The sequence below is a fragment of the Pan paniscus genome, chromosome 2 (assembly GCF_029289425.2).
Source record: "Pan paniscus chromosome 2, NHGRI_mPanPan1-v2.0_pri, whole genome shotgun sequence".
Lineage (NCBI taxonomy): Eukaryota > Metazoa > Chordata > Mammalia > Primates > Hominidae > Pan > Pan paniscus.
Window position 1 is genome coordinate 55,705,427 of NC_085926.1, and position 17,963 is coordinate 55,723,389.

General features: G+C 42.1%; 1 protein-coding gene across 10 annotated transcripts in view; it reads right to left on the reverse strand.

The window, feature by feature from the left end:
- ERC2 (ELKS/RAB6-interacting/CAST family member 2) overlaps positions 1 to 17,963 on the reverse strand; it is a 976,550-nt gene that overhangs the window by 213,970 nt on the left and 744,617 nt on the right. For all 10 annotated transcript variants that reach the window (XR_010111441.1, XR_010111442.1, XR_008625007.2 and 7 more), the window contains one exon: positions 14,110 to 14,257. Coding sequence is in view for 3 of the 10 variants with exons in the window: in XM_055110956.2 (XP_054966931.1) it covers positions 14,110 to 14,257 (148 nt within the window). In the remaining 7 variants the exon portion in view is untranslated. The remainder of the gene's footprint in view (positions 1 to 14,109; positions 14,258 to 17,963) is intronic.

Below are 17,963 nucleotides of genomic sequence, written 5' to 3' on the forward strand. Positions count from 1 at the left end.
CGCACCCAGCTAACAGGGTTCTTTGAAGACAATGTTTGCTCATTCTGTTCTATTTGTTTTTCTTCACAGATAAATGAGTATCTGGCTCCCAAAAAAGCAGAAGAGGGGACCCTATGTTTGAACACTGCCACTCAAGTTCTTTCTTCCTTGGTCAGTGAACAAGTCATGTAGATCCTAGTTTATGTTGAGAGATTGTCACTAGAGATGGTATGGGACCACCATTCCTTGAAGCACAGTGCTACCCTGTGGGGAAGAATAAGATAGCCCCATCTTTCCACCTCACAACTAAGATCAACATCTTGTACATTTCTTTAATCCTTAGGGGTTTTAAAGACCTTGCCCCAGAGAAGATGCTTCAAGATAATGCTTCTCTGTGAGTTAGGTAGGAAACAATGTACCCATTTTATAGGAAGGTAAGTTGACCTGCTCAGCATCATACAACTAGTGAGTGGAGGTGAGTCAATGAGCAATCTTTGGAGCTTTCCTTCTTCACTGTTGCCTTTGAAATCTAGAATCCCCCAATATTTCCTGATGGGGAAAATGGCAATTGTATCTTGATGGGAAAGCAAATGGGCAGAGTGCTGCCTTTATGTGCAGATTAGCTGAGTGTGTGTCCTGGCCCAACCACTTATCAGCTCTGTGACTTGGTTTCCCCATCTGCAAAGTGGGCATAATGATGGTACTGCCTCTTCAAGTTTTTGTGGGGACTATAATAAAACAAAGGCACAACACTGTGCCTAGTATACCATTTCTTGAAGAAGTGTTAGCTGTGTTAATGTTCTACTGAACAATGCATCTTCTCTACTCAACTGTAGGCTCTGCAAAAGCGAATCCTGCCAATTGCCTGTGCATCCTCAAAGGCCTTGTCATAGATCAAGTACTTAACGTACTATGTGTGAATGCACTGGAATAATCTCAGACAATCAAAACTACAAGGGCTTAGAGGTCTGTTAGCTTCTCTCTTTTACTTTACAGATGGGGGAACTGAGCCTGTGAGAGAGAAGCAAAATGAGCTGCCCAAGGTTTCTCAGTGCATTGGGACCAGAGCTGGGCTAGAACTCTTGGGTCCATTCTCAGACCCTGAAACTTCTACTGCCTGCCAGGGCTCCCCTGGGGAGGTGGGTTGCCTTGCTTTGTTTAAACTTTTAACATTACACTTTAAGGTGGCCTTTGCATCAGACATCTCAGCGAGCATTAGACCCCCAAACCAGGAAGACTGACAACAGAAACTCTGCCTGGCTTTGTGATCCACATACCTCCTTCCTACCCCAGCACCCTAAGTGGCTTCATCACACCCAAGGTGGCCCAGAGCCACCTTTCTGGTTGGCTTCTGAGCTGTGTTTGTAATTCTAGGAGTGCTGGGCCATGAGAAAGAGGAAATAAGCCAGCTGCAAGATAATCAGTTAATTGTAGTTTCTGGGGCGTAAGAACAGCCTTGGATTTAGACCTTCTGAGTTGCCATTCTTGTGGGTTTTCACTGTTTTCTGGGATGACCACCCCTCTATCTGATCTAAAGTTATAGTCTTTTTGCCCAATTCCATTCCCAGGCTGTGTCAAAGATCATTTGAATGAAGATTTTTTGGTTGTGCCCAACGGGGGCATGTCTCAGTGGCTATATCAGGGCAGAGATAACAGAATGGGGTTGGGTTGTTGTATGCATATTAAAAAAAATAATAATGTCATCTAAACACTAGTGTTGTGGGGTTCTGGCTCCCCCACCTTGTCAACTTAGCAACTGCACGTGGGGAGCTGGCCCAGAGGAACAGATTCCAACTTTCCTGGCTGCAGTTTGTCCTCACTGAGGTCTCCCCTCCATGCACAGGGCTTCCACATGGCTCACCCCCCACTTGGCTGGAAAACTCTAGTGCTTTCCCGGGCAGGGTATCTGTGGAACACCCTATTCAAAATCAGCTCCCCAAATCCCTCATAGAGCATCATCTTTGGTTTTTCCCATAGTATTTATTATCGTGCAACATGCCCTACATTTGATGTCTTTATTTTGTTTCTTGTTTCTTCACTGGAATATTTGGGGCAGGGAATTGTCTGTTTTGTTCACTGTTGTATCTCCGGTGTCCAGATAGTATCTGGAACGTAGTACATGCTCAACAAATATTTGCTGGATAAACTGCCTACTTCTTTCCATGCCCACCTAAGTTTTGAAAATCTCTCTCTGCCTCTTGTTGTCTCTGTTTACTGATCATTTGCACTTCCTGTAGTAGGATTCTGCCCGAAATCTATGAGTGGCATGTTTTCAGAATGTAGCCTGAAAAATTTAACACGAACAGTTGACATTTATTTAAATATTTACGAATGTCAAGTCCACTGTAGGAGACAGCCATTTCTTAATGCTCTAAAATCTTAAAACTACCCACAAGTCTAATAATTCAACTCTTGGGCATTAATCCTAAAGAAAATAACATAAAAAATAAAAGACTTATGTACTAAGATGTTCATCACAGTGTGATTATAAAAGTGAAAAGCTAGAAACAAATCAAAATCCCCAAAACAGAATGGTAAAATTAATGACTGCAAAATGATGGAAACCATAAACCAAGAAATATGTTTTCGAAGGCTTTTAAGGACATGGGAAAATGCACAAAATATTAAATGTTTAAAAGGCTAAACAAACTTTATTATGTAGTATGTCATGTCTTTGTTCAAATATATATGTAGACAATGGAATGTAGGAAACTATAAATCTTAGTGACAGTTATTTCTGAGTAGTGGGATTATGGGTAACTTTAGTTTTTTATTTACATTTTTTGAAGGTTCTATTATGAGCATATATTATTTCTATGATAAAAGATGTATCTCTATGCTTTCAACTATGGAAAAGCTCATTTACATAGAAAGAATGCTACAAAATCAAATCCTTATTACCTTTTAATCTAGTGCATTATTAAGGGGTAACATTGAAAACAAAAAACAATAAACAAGGGAGATTCTGGAACTTTTAGTGTGTTGCAGAGAATCAAAAGAAGAAAGTGACATCTTCCCCAAAAGAATATAAAGTTGAGAAAGATTAAAGGCAAACTACTGGAAATTTTAAATTCCAAGTCTGATAAATGTCTTCCTGTAATCATGAGAGGAGAGGGTGAAAAATCCTTTTCCTTAATTTTCAGGAAAAAAATCCTGATACTATTATTTGAAAAAGCTGAAAAAGAAGAAGTTCTGAAGCCAGGAAAGGACAGACCTGGTGTGCACCACAATGGTGATCAATGACGAAATCAATATCACTTTAACACAGCTTTTCGAGGGGCAGTATGAAGCAAAAAGGAAGTGAAAAGGGGCTTTTCTTTCATTTTGAAATCCAGCATCAGGAGGACACAAGGGCAGGAAGTGGGATCTTTTTTCAATGTATTTGAAATGATAAGGTGAAGACAGGCTGAAAGGACTTTTAATTATATGATGAGAGGAAGGAACGGAGGGAGAGAGAGAAAGGGACCAGGAAAAACCTGGTTTTATATGTTAAATGATGAAAAAGAAAATGTAAAACTAAAGAGAAAAAGGCTTTCCAACAGATACCTTGAGAATGAAACACAAAGGCTGCAGGAGGTAAGTGCCAACATTTCTTGCAAGAAAACCAAAATGACAGCACACTTGATTGAGCCTGCAGCCTTCTCCCCTAGTGGCAACCGGTGATGTCTGGTGATGCAGGAAGAGATAAGTCGCCCTTCCCAGCCTGCACATGGTGGCCTCAGGTCATGGCGGGAGCCAGCAGGGGCCAGGCGAGAAGGGTCAGGAGGGGTGGGGAGTGGTTGCTCAGGGTCACAGAATAAAGCCTTCTTTATTCTGCTTTTTAGCCTCAAGTTTACAGGGGCTAAGACCTAACTGAAGTATTGCACCAATTCAGGGATAGCTCCTGGGAAGAGCATGGAAAAGCTTCAATGTGAGACCCAGTTGGGCTCTGGTTCCACCCCTCACCAGCTGTGGCATCTCTGCATAGTTCCTGAACCCAAGTTTCCTCATCTGTAAAACAGAATTATTAACATCTGGTTTTTAGGGTTGTCATGAGGATTAAATGAGATAATATATTTAAAATCCCTAGCCCAATGCCAAGTATACAATAAGAGCTCAAAAACTGTTGGTTCCTCACATTCTAAAATGTGAATAGAAAAACAATGATGAAAAGCAAGGTCTCTGCACACATTATACCCACTCCTAAGCCTCACTGAAGCAATGTCAGTCTAATAACTCCCAAAATCCACACAGTCTAACAGCTGGATTCCTCCCCACAAAGCCCAATGGCTCCCTGGTGGCCAACATCTTGGGAAGTTTCTCCTGTACACACTCTACTTTGGTGGTGGATCTGAATGTTCTCTGAGGCGGTAATGAACAGGTTAAAGTTGAAGGGATTTCAAACATGTCTAATCCAATAAGAGGCTTGGTAAAACATGCGTTATCACTTAAAGAATAAATGTTTAAAAATAGAGCACAGATGTGAAATTTGAATAAAAAGAGAGAGAGAGCACAGTGAGAGATCTTCTTGGCATTTGCATGCTATTCCCTGTTTTGGTCACCTTCAGCTAAGCCTGTTATTCTGATATGCTCTGCCAACTGCTCAGTGCTGTGGGGTGCTTCAAGATACTGAAGCAAAGTTGGCAAATCACTCTGAAATTTAAAAATCAGAGCCACCTCCCCCTTTATGCATTTCTAAAAGCCAGGGAACACAATGGTAAAGTTGATCTTTTCAAGTTTTTCTAAACTAATACTTAAAAAGCAAAGAGTGAGTTTCTCCACTCCTCCTAAAACTAGCAATACTTGTACTGGGATCCTTAAAACCTAAGAGAAAGTATCATGGTTAAATAGGCATTTGTCACAAAAGGTGGGCTACAGATTGCCAAGCACAGAATTCATGGGAATTTCTACTTATGTAGAAAGCATTCTCTGATTCCTCCAGCAGGCAAAGGTTTTTGAACTTCAGTAACATCTCTGCAACAAAAAAAATAGCACTTTGTCCTATTTTGTCTTTCATGAGCTAGTATCTATGATACTGCTAGTAGAGATGATAAAACTCCAAGGCTTAAGGACAAAATCAACACCTCCTATAGCCAAAGAGTGCCCATAAGTGCTCCATGCATGTTTAGGGAGATGAACTAAAATATGTTTAAAACAGAGCTTTCACCCAAGGAAGACACTCAGGTGAGAGACTCACACAGTTGGCCATCAGGTCAGCTTGATGCTCTGGGAAGATGCCCTTCTGATAGGGATTTGAAAAATGCATGAAATCAGAGAAAATACTTTGCCTCCATATTCACTGAGTGCTATTTTTTGTTGCAAGGGCAAACTGAGTGGATTCCCTGAGTACTGGGGTTGAGGCACCAGCTGCCTAGGATAAAGAATGTTTCCAGGCTAAGAGAGCAGATGAGTGTCTTACCCAATTGCTTGGACATTAAGAGGAAATTGTTTACAGTAACACTGAGCAGTTCAGGCTTTACCTCCATAAGAATAACCTGCCAGATCTGAGTATTTCTTTTTTTATTAAAAGGGGTTCTCTAGAATAGACTGTAAAGACACTTTGCACTGAAGTCAAAAATAAATAGAGATGTGGCTAGATTCTACCAGTGGGACACAAACAGCTTAACCCAAAGTGGGTCTGCTGTAAAAACCAATACATTTGCATTTTAGCAATTTGATCTGGACCAAGTCTGTGATGCATTACAATGCTGGGATCAAATCAAGCTTTTCTGGAGGTAATCCAAACACAACAGGAGGCTATGGGAACCCTACTGCATGGGGTTCCTCTACTGCTGTTTAACTGTGCTAACCTCCTGAACCATAAAGGGTAATTAAAAGTCATCTGCACATGAAGCACTGAAAGTGTAAATGGGAAGCACAACCGTGGCTTCTAGCAGAGGGGAGAAGAAATGTCTGGCTAAACACTCCACTCAGGTGCTTCTTACTTTCCTGGACAGGACGGGTCTACCTCTGCTGAGATCCAATTTTGACTAGGATTCCATCCTTGTAGGTGGCTCTCCTGAACACATTCCAGGGCAGCCTCTGCCTTCTCCCATTTTTTTTACCACATCTGCGACTAATCCTTATAGACTAATCCTTGTAGACAGTCCTATGATTTTCAGACAACACAGGGCAGAGAGGCTCTACCTAAATAGATTACATTACATGCAACTTGTTATGGCCTCCAGAATGTTTACCTAGACATGGGACTTTTCTTTTCTGCAAACCCCATGGGAGGGGGATCACAGAGAACCAGTGGACTGGTCTCCTGGTCTTAATGCCTTCCTGCTCCAGCTGACCTATGTGTTTCCTGGTGGCCAAAAGCAATGCCCAGAACTGGTAGGAAAAGGAAAAGAAAACCAAGTACAATTTATCTCTGATCTCAAAAATAGTCTAACTAGTTCTGAGAAATAAGCTGGTTCTCATTTTAACTAAACAATAATGTCTGGCCCTCATTTTAAAAAGGCATTTTCATCAAGGATGTGTGTATCACTACTTCAGCACACAGGGGAGCATTTGAGAATATGGCTTACGGGGTAAGATTTAGTTTTAAGCTTTCTTCAAAAACCCCTTAGTAGCAGGCAAATCCAGTGATTTCAGAATTAATTATTTTGATGTCAGTCCTTTTTTCAAGGGTGAAGAAAAAGAGTTGGGGAGATTGGCTCCAAGACAACAAAAAAGGAAAGGTGGTAATTTTCTTATATTTTTTAGAACTGGCCTCCATAGAAAAAGAACCAAATCAAAATTTAACTGATTCCCAATTGAGGCCCTCTCCCAAAACTGCACAAATCTGCAAGCAAGATTATTTTTAAAAAGAAGTGAAGTAAAAGTATCAGAGGTATGTGCCTGTAAAGAAACAGGAGTGAAAGGAATACAAAAGTTGGATAGTTTTAGATATCTACTCTACCAAACTAGAATCAATCCTTTATCTTTTTTTAATGCAACAAGTAGCAGAAAGTTAATTTGTACAGCTCTTTTACCTTTATACCATGCTCAGCCTAGAACTAACCCAAATGTCAACACCTGAAGAGCATCACAAAGATTCTTTTATTGTTAAGCACAGTTGGAATTTCTGAACTCATTTCATATCACTTTTATTAGCTTTATTGACAGATGTTTAACAAGAGTTAAAATATTTCTAGGCAAATTGATTTATGAGATACTCAGGAGTTTTCAGGGATGAAATGGACGGATTCCCTTCATAACAGCAAGCAATCTCTGCTACTTCTGAGAACTCAGTGACATTTTACTCAAAAAGAGCCCAAGAAATTGGAGGAGATTTGAACTAGAAGAAGGTAAAACAATTTGGAATAAAAGTCCAAAATTGCCGCCACCCCAATTAGTTCAACCATGGAGAAAGTCACTCTGTAAAAGTGTCTTGCAATGTGGCAAGAAAGGGCGTGGTGCCATTTTGTGGTCATCAGTTGACACACAGGCCTCATCTTCTCTATCAAGCCCTACAGACTGGTGGTGGCTGCCTAGAATATTGGGGTGAGAATTATGAGGCTAAGTCTTACCTACAGGGAACAAGGATCATGATTGATCAATGATGTTTCTTTTCTTGCCATCATGATTTATTCATTCATTCATACATTCAACAAATATTTGCTGAATGCCTACTAGCATTCAGCAAATGTGCTAGCAATTGTGTTAGCAAAAGATAACACAATTATCTCTTAGAGATCAATGATGAGCAAAAAGTCATGTTACCATATTCTCAGTCCTTATGGAGCTCAAAAACTAGCAAGGCAGATAGCTATTATTAAAATCATCACAAAACAAATGGAAAATTATATCTGTTACAAGTGCTATAAAATGGATAATACATGTGCTCAAAAATGTCAGCTTGGCAGATTTGACCCAATTGAGCAAGTCCCAGAAGGCTTCCCTGGAGAAGTGATGTTGGACTGAGATTGAATGGATGAGTAGGCATTAACTAGGTAAAGAAAAGAGGGAAAAACATTCCAGGCAAAGGGAAGGGTACATGCAAGATACAGAGCACATTGGTTTGAGTTTGTATTTATCCTAACACCTAGAGGAGCCTGGGAAGGGTTTTCAGCAGTAAGGACTGGGGGGTGATGAGTGTAACCTGAGATTTATCTTTAGAAAGGATTATGTTTCTGCCCACTGAAGTTTGAAAACAGCTGGCCTGGCCTGGAGGCCAGATGTACTTCTTCTCCTAGGCACAGGCAACCCCCAGTGCAGGCCAAGAGTGGGGGAATGGCTACTCTTGTCTACCTGCATGCCTCTTGACAGCAAGGAAGGTCAAGACTTGTACTCTGACGGCGTGTTGTTGAGACTGCCAGAAAGTCACGGAGGGTATTTTGTCATCAGCCCTACTCCCACACTACTTAAAAATCTCGTCAGGTGTGACAGGCAAATTCTGGCATGAGTTCTCTTTTGTGGCTCCAACGGAAGCAGCAGTGTTTCCTAAAAAGGCAAGCCAAGCACCTTGAGACTCCATGGAGGCTGGAGCTAGGGAATGTGGAGAGTGAGCTCACTAGGGTAGCCTTAAACAGGCCAGTCCATAGTAGTGACGAGGGGAGCCCTCCCTGTTCTGAGGCTGCAGAGCTAGTGTATTCTGCTTCCTAACTGCACAGAAGTTCTGCCTCAGAATACACCACTCTTAGCAGATCCTGCACAGGAGTCCTACAGTCTATTCCACCCATTCCCACTCTGACAACTCACTTCCTTGCCTCCTTGCTCACTCTACGCCAGCCATATTGGGCTCCTTGCTATCCCCCAAACACACACGTACACTTCTGCTTCATTCCGTCTGCTGTAAAATCCTTCCCCTAGACATCTAAATGGCTCATTCCCTCACCACCTTCAAGTCCTTGCTCCAATGTCTCCTTCCCAATGAGACCCATCCTGTCTACCCTATTTTAAATTGTCACCAGATCCCCGATCCTACCCTGGAACTCCTGTTTTGCCTTATACTAGTCTGTATTTTTCTTCTTTTCTACCATACAATTTATGTATTATGTCCGTTGTTTATTGCCTTTCTCCCCCTATTAAAAAGTAAGCCTGTCTGGGTGTGGTGGCTCATGCCTAACAATCCCCACAATTTGGGAGGCCAAGGTGGGAGGATTGCTTGAGTCTCGGAGTTCAAGACCAGCCTGACCTAGCGAGACCTTGTCTCTTCTAAAAAATAATAATAAAACAAGCTAGGCATGGTTGTGCACACCTGTAGTCCCAGCTACTGGGGAGGCTGAGGTGGGAGTATCGCTAGAGCCCAGAAGTTGGAGCTTGCAGTGAGCTATGATCGCGCCACTGCAGTCCAGCCAGGGTAATGCAGTGAGACTCTATCGCAAAATAAATAAATAAATAAATAAATAAATAAATAAATAAATAAAGTAAGCTCCACAAGGAAGCGGTCTTTATGTATTTTGGTCACTGATGTATTCCATGCCTAGCACTGTAACACAGAGCAGGCAGTCAATGAATACTCGTTAAGTTGAATTCCAATGTGGCAAACATAGCACTTGGTCTCACCAAGCTGCACACTCCTATTAATTCCCATCACCCTGGACAGGTTGGGAGTCACAAGCTGAACCACTGGAACTGGGTTTCTTTGATGACAGCTGTGAGGTATGGGGGCTGATCATGGCTCACAACATTGCTTTAGGGAGTCAGTGTTCAGCCTAGCCACAAGCAAGGTCTTAGCACTCCTGCAGCACCAGGGCCAACGCTGCACCAGATATGAGTGGTTTGATGGTGATTAAGTCATATAGTCTCTTGGACTTTGGTTTAATCAACTCAAAAATAAGGGTGATGCTTTCCTTATTGGGCCAGACAAAATATCTGTTATAGATGATTCCCCAGCACTGGCAGAGAGTCTGGCAGAGTAGGTAGGCAATAAGTTGGTTGATTATAAGGAAAAAATGAGATGATGTTTGTAAACTTAGGTTACCATAAAGCATTTGGCATAGAGCCTGGAAAGTGGTAATCATGCATTCATTCATACAACAAATATTTACTGAGCACCTACTATGTGCCTGGCAATAACTCAGTCACTTGTGGTGGTCTGGGAAGGGGAGAGACTTTCTGTATAAGTTGAGCTCAAAAGGCTACCTGGGCTAGGCAGTGTGGCTCACACCCATAATCCCAGCACTTTGGGAGGCCGAGGTGGGAAGACTGCTTGAGCCCAGGAGTTTGAGACCTGCCTAGGCAATGTAGTGAAACCCCATTTCTACAAAAAAATACAAAAATGAGCTAGGAAAGGTGGGGCATGCCTGCTGAGGTGGGAGGATCACTTGAGTTCAGGAGGTAGTGGCTGAAGTGAGCTGTGATTATACCACTGTACTCTAGCCTGGGTGACAGTGAGACCATGTCTTGAAAAAAGAAGGCAGTCTGAAGAGGGTGGCATCTCTCATGAGCCAGTCTGCCTCAATATCTGCACAGAAGACTGAGCAGGCCAGAAGGGTGGCCTTCCCCTTTCATTGGCCTGGTCCCTGAAAGAGCTCTGCTCTTCCAAGTCAGCCATGCAGGTCAAGACAATTGAGATCTGGGACTCACCCTTCCAGGACTGCCCTCCTTCACTGATATCTATGTGTGTTGCATATACAAACCAAGTACATGCGCAAGTACAGGCGCTATGGGCCTCTTTGGTGCAGGCTGGGACCTGGGGTCCAGGGTTTCTGACATGTCTGCTCACTGCTCCACAAGTGCTTTGGCTTTAGGAGAGGAGGACCAGGAAGCTTAGGTGTCAACATCTATCTGCTCTTTCTGCCACAGTTGCCACAGCTCAACAATGTGTTCTCAACAGGTGCCCAGCTGTTTGCAAAGCAGTAATGATGAAATCAAAATTAAACTACCTCTGAGGGTTGGCAGTGATAATGTCAATTAGTAGTAGTAGCAATAATAGTAACATTAATAGTAATAGTAGTTGCAATAGCAGCTTACACATACGTAGCACCTATTATGTGCCAGGCATATGCAAAGCACTTGGTTTACCTTTCACCTCACAATAACTCTTTGAATTGTTAGCCCAATTTACAGATGAGGAAACTGAGGTTCAAGAAGGTTTAGTATCTTGCCTGTAATCACTCAGATAATAAATGTTAGAAACAGGATTCACCTTAAACAGCTTAACTTTGGATGTCATCTTTTATGATCATTTGGCAAAGGGTCTCCTTAAGCATTATGGTATATCCAACTGTGAGGCTGAGCAAGATACCCAACCTCTATGGGCCTCTGGCTTCTTCTCTATAAGAGTATCAAACCCTCAGTCTTGTTGGGAGGTGATGAGTTGATGTATGTAAAGCCCTTATACCCATGCCTAGTACATGATGAGAGCTCAAAAGTATTAGTAATTGTTGTTGATGTGATCAAATAACCTAAGCCTAAGGACTCCAGGCAGAACCCACTGTTTATGAACAGCTGGAGAACATTCTTAAATGGTTTTTTTGGCATCTACTTTACGTTTATGAAGATAAGGAGGCCTCACAATTTCTGGGAATACCATTCTGCTTGACACTCTGAATTTCTCCCTGAACCTGATGGGGTATGTGTGGAATCCGGTAGACTATCTAAAGCCTGAACCCCATCACTTACAAGCTGTGAGTCGTTGGACTGGTTATTCCACACCCTGAGCCTCAGTTATGCTCCCTAGAAAAGGGAGATAATCCTGCACACACTCACATGGTTGCTGTGAGGACTATGGGACAACATCTCTGAGGGACACTGGATACAAGACCTAGCATGGAGTAAATGCTCAATAACAGGGGATTATTTTGATAGCACATTAATCATTGTTCTTAGAGTCATTATCATTGGCAATAAGGATACTGAAATTCAGGTGATTTTTCCCGCTCTTTGGTGGGTGGGGTGAGGAAGGATATCAGACCTAAATCACGAAGGAGCCCATCGTCTTCCTTCACTGCATCCTTCTCCACAACAGCCCTTTGGACACTGCCTTAGCACATACAGGAGCTGAACTCTGCATAGCTGGGGTTTCCCAAATGTACCCCATGACACCAAAAACCAAGCTCGTCGTAAAGAATAAAGGCTTCGTGCAGGTTCCCAGGAACAAACTGAAGGACTATACTCAATCCTTACTGGAATCAAGAAGTGAATTTTCATGATGCTGGGAAAGAAAAAAGGTAGCCTTAAAAATTCCTTACTGGGAAAAGTAGATGGGGACATGAGGAGCAAAGTATCTAAGAGAAAGAAAGGAAAAATTATCCATTCTGCCTGGTAAGAAGGCTTCTGGCAGCCTTTGCTCTGCAGCTCCACCAAGCTAATTCTGCAAGAGCTGACCCTATCAGGTGGCCAAAGTCTGGAACCATTGGTATATACACAATAAATGAAATGACACTGCAAATCATGATATAATGCTATCATCTATGGTCTCAGTTTTTATGGCCATAGAGTACTGGAAATCATCAAAAGAGGTGAAGGTCAAGGTTGGATGAGCTCTTATGCACCCCCACCCCCAATGACGGGGGCAAGTGTCTCCTTAGCAGCTGACTGACCTGAGACCTTTGGATCATGTATGCATCGTAGCTGGACCAGTGGTACTTGGCCGTAATATCTGGACTGTAGCCAGCACCACAAGTGCATGGTATATTCGAGCTCAAGGGCTGTTTCTTAGGTCTATAAACCTGTGGGAGAAAGCTACAATGGTTAGGTGCAGGAGAGGAGGGTGCAGGGAAGGAATTAGGGAAAAGCAAAGAAAGACGCTCATTTTGACTTTCTGTGGCCAAGTAGGTGGAAAATCCAGTGTAAAAGATGCACAGCTCCAAACAAAGAGGTCAGGTGTAAGCAATCTCTGACCCCTGAGGCCAGCGTTAGCAAGGCATGCCACTCTGTGGAATGACCCCAGTGTCTGGCAGTGACTGGGACCCTCCCTCTACAAGGAGAGAGTGTTCAGACACAGTAGTGGTCTGTCTCTCTGTCTCTCTTTCTCTCTCTCTCTCATTCTCTCTGTCTCTCATTCTCTCTCTCTCTCACACACACACACACATTCTCTGTCTCTCTCACTGTCTCTGAACAAGGCAGCCCCATGAGAAATGAACTCTGGTGCAGGGTCAATGTATGCCTTTTCCTTCCTGAGGGGTAAAAGGGTTAGTCACATTGTAAGTGGAGGGAACTTATTCCTTCAGGCTTCCCTTCCACTCACCTTGCCCATGGTGCTTGGCACAGATCACTCTAGCAGGCAGAGAGCCTGCCCCAGGGGCTGAGTCAATATGGACACACTCCACATGGTTACTGTGTGGCCATTAGAGAGCTTCAGAGCCACATAAGGCCCTAGGTAAAATGTGGTAGCCACTCTGCAAGGCCATAAACCATTGAGCTGACTGAGTTTCATAATGAACTCGAATCTTAGTGAATATCTTTAATCATTGCTTACAAGAGTCACCAAGTAATACGAGGAGGAGAAATATCATCTGAAGATTTCATGGATGATTTTCCAATATACTTCAGGTGTAATTATTTCCATTTAAGCCACTTCCAGAAAACCTTCCAGAGAGCAAGGAACTTTCTGCACAAGTTAGAACTATGCCCCTGCTTCCATGTCCCTCAAAACAAATACAGTGGCCTAGAGGGGCGAAAACACAGGATAATGGGGCAAACAGGTGATTTTTTAAAAATAGAGTGAAGAATGGCTGGGTGGTCTCTAAGCAGAGTCTGGCAGTGCTAGAACCTGGGAGATGCTCCTTGGCTGAAAGGTACTGGAGGAAATAGTCAAAGAACTAAAGTTGAAAGAATAGGGAACGAAACCTAAAAACCTGGATGAGGGCAATTCTTTACAGGGACCAGAAAATGAGCAAGACGGAAGGTAACAGGTCCAACAGGAAAGAATTTTGCCCAGAATTTAAATTATAAGTTTCTAGAATTTAATCAGAAGTCAAACAAAGTCCACTGGAGGGAAGAAAGTTGGGAGCTATTTCTGGGGAGATGACGCTGACACAAAAGAAAGGAAAACAGCACTGGTTGCAAACCACACAAGCCCAGCCACATGCACATAAACACAGAAAAGCAGTAAAATGGTGTTGCAGCGACAACTGGGTCCATTGCACTCCTACCTGGTTTTAGCAGCTTGAGCCCACAGGATGGACATGGGAAAATGAAGAGTGGCTAAAATCCAGAGAAAGCCCCCAAAGCCCCAAACCCAGCAAAACACACCTGTCTTGCAGGAGGCCCCACCTGCTGCTTTAATTGATGTACTAGTCGGTCTTTTTCCCGCTTGAGGGCCATGACTTCTTCCTGCGTCTTTTTCTTTTTGGAGGCAGACAATTCCAGCAAGGCAATGTTTGCATCTTTTTCACTGATGGCTGCAAGTAGTGCTTCCTGTCTGGTAAAATAAAGATTATTGAGATCATTTTTGTAAAATAAAAAAAAAAAACAATTGGCATTTATAGTTGAAATGAACCACAGAGTATTGTCTCAATGGAAAGAAATTATGAATACTACTTAAAACAAACTAGCTCTTTGGCTTTCAGAATGGACCAAGTAGTTTGGGTCAGAATCCCTGAGACTGCACACTGCAGCCACTGAGAGAGGAATCTTTTAATGGCTTCACATGTTATAAATGGGAGGGGACAAATCTGAGCATTCATTGCTGACACATTTATCCACCCATCCAACCAAACATACATATATTCATCTATCCATCCATCAATTTGCCAAGAGTCTTAGTCTGTTTTCTGTTGTTACAAAGTAATGTCTGAGACTGCATAATTTATAAAGAAAAGATGTTTATTTGGCTCATGATTCTGGAGATTGGGAAGTTTAAGGGCATGGTGGTAGCTTCCAGCAAGGGCTTTTGTACTAACATGGCAAGAAAAGTAGAAGGACAAGTGAGCAAGTGTGAAAGAGACCAAAGTAGAAGGACAAGTGAGCAAGTGTGAAAGAGACCACAAGATCAAGCAAAGCTTGCTTTTATAACAACCTGCTCTCTCAAGAACTAATTCACTCCTGAGACAAGATAATTAGTCCATTTGTGAGGGCTCCACCCTCATGATCCTCATGATCTAAGCACCCCTTAATGCCCCTGCCTTTTAATACTGTTATACTGGTAATTAAGTTTCCATCATATGAACTTTTGGGGGATACATTCAAACTATAGCACCAAGTAAGCTTCTAGATACTCTGAGAAAACCCCCCAAAACTGGGTAGCAATTTCACCTATTACTTTTTTAATGCAAGATTTTCTTTTGAAGGCAGGCAGAGAAATTTACTGGAAACCCTGTTCTATTTTCAATGCATTTAGTGATGCTCCTTTGCCATCCCACCAAAAACGATTACTTTCTCAGCCTTCCTTATTTCAGTAATTACACTACCATCCACTAAGTAGTGCAAACCCTGAACTTAGAAGTCATCCCTGAGTTCTTTCCTTCTTTCTCTATCCAGAGCCAATCCACTGACAACTTCAGTAGGTTTTACTTGAAAGTATGCCCCTTATCTAAACTCATGCACTACTATAAAAACATCAACGAACCATCAGCATCACTCACTGGGGACCACTACAAAAGCTTACTCATTGATCTCTCTGGTAAAGAGAGTAAAGTCATCTTTCAAAACATTATAAGCCCAGATTCCACCATTCTATTGTGTAAAGATCCATTGCATCACTCTTTAGACTTGAAATCCAGACCTTTTATTGATGCTTGCAACACATTACGCTAACCAGCCCTGACAACCTCTCTGAGGGCCTCTGTTCCTCTTCTCCTTCCTCAATCATTAGGCTCCAGCACATTTCGTTCCAGGTCTCTGCTAGTCCTCAAAAATGTTACCCTTGTCCCCTCACATCACAGGCTTTGCCTTTCTATGCTTTTGCCTCACACAGCTCTTATCTTCCAGGTCTGTGACTGACCACTGACTTAGACCACCTCATGTCCAAGTCGGTCATCTGTCACATTACACTACTTCATTTTTTTTATAGAACTCTTTGCCATTTGATAGCATCTTATTTATTATTTGCTTTCTAGACTTGACGCTCCATGAAATTGGGACCTCATCGATCTTGTGCACCACCAATTCTCAAGCTTCTAGAAGATCCCTCAGCACATAGCGAGTGCTCAAAAATGTTAGTTCAAGGAAGAGGTAAGTTCATTTTTTACTTTTTACAGACTTTTAAAGATATCACCAGACACCTCTTCCTCTCATTTAAAAAAAATTAGAATGCTTTGCTTCCTGCTTAACCTACAGTCATCGCTTATTCAAAAAGTTTTAAAGTTGCCTCCTTCAATCTTTACAGTATAATTTTATGACCACATCTGTCACAAATTTTAACCTGGAATTTTCTGGGATGATTTTTGCATAGGAAATAGCTCTCCTGGGTGTGTTTCATTGAATCTTCCTTTCCACTGGGAAAGTCTTATCTCCACCATTTGTGTCTCTTCTGAAACATTCTAGACACTTTGGAAGACCCCACAGCCCCAAGGAAGCCTCCACATTGGGAACTTCCCTCGCACACAAGGCCCAGGACTAAAACCTGGTCATGATCCTGTTTTGCCTTTCTTTAATCTCCATCACCAGACCAGGCCCTCTCCAGATGTTTGGACAAGGTGGTCATTATTTGGATCTCAGATTATTCCCCTTTTCACTGCAGGGATTTATATGGAGTTTTCTGGGCCCCACTAATGCCTGGTAGTAGGAGCTTCTGTTTGAAGCTCACGCAGATGTGTGAGCAGCAGAACATGTCAGGAAATATCTCCATTTTCCAGAAGAAAAGCAGTGCAGGCTGGACTACCGGCAGCAGCATTAATATCCAGCTTCACAGAGCCTGTCTGCCTTTGGATAACAGCTGAGACAATAGACATGCTTGCGGCTCCCAGCCAGTGCATATTTATACAGAGGGCGAAGCTGAAGAGGCTATACAGACTTTAAATCAGGGAGAGCCTATTTGCTATCTGCTATTCCAAACTTTAGCTACAACACACAAGGTGACTGCAATATTTTATCCCCTCTGTTGCAAACTGAAATATTTAAGTGAAGCTTTTTTAATGAAAACAAACTAAAGGACCGATATTAGGAAAATTGGGGATTGGAGGTAAATTGACTACACCTCTACAACGGCATCTTTACAGACATATGCAGGTATTTAAAATGCTGATTAAAAAACCTTAGTGATGTGAAAATATTTATGTTTGTTGAGAAACAATTCTCTATGAGTCTTTCATGTTTCTGTACATTTTACAAGCACAGGCACTATTTTCTTTGCTGACAAACCTTCAAGGCCGTTTGTATAGTGACTAGCTTTGAAAGACAGAGGTGGTATTTCTTTTTGGATCAAAGGGAAGACACGCTTACTGCCCCATATAATAGTGTCTCCTTCCAGAGCAAAAGGCAGGCATGTTACTGCCCATTATAAAATATTCAGATTCTCTAATCTCAGGGTTGCCCTCCTATAATACAAATGACTACATGTATGTGTTCATCCAGTCCATCCGACTGGCCTCCATGGGACTTGGAGCAAGGAAAATTGACACAAATATACTAATTCTTCACTCTGTGCCATGAGCAATAAAGTCCTTTATCTTTGGCCCAGAAGTCTCTTGTCATCTGTCTGCATCCATGGAACTGAGGCAGGCTAACTTGTTAGGATGCCAGTAGGGAAGATCTCAGACCCTTCATAGTTCTCGACATACAAATGTATATCCAAGATAATCCCTAAAACATAAAGCTATACTCATAGGAAAAACAAGGACAGGAAGGAAGTATACCAAAATGATAATAATCACCATTTCAAGGTGACAGGATGAATAAGGCATTTTTTAACTTTTTTCTGCTTATACTTTTAAGCATTATTCTTAGAAAATATCCTAAGAGTAAACATTTAAAACTTGTAAGTTAAGCTTTCGGTCATCAAGTAAACAGCAGGTACATGGTTCAAAATCTTAGCAGGTATATAATTTGCTCATTTTCCCACCCAGGCTATCTATAATATGTTCTGTCTATCCTTCCATTCTTCATGCACAGATAGGCACACACACATATTTTCACACACACACAATGTCTGATACAATCTACATCATCTACTACTTGGAAAACTGTAG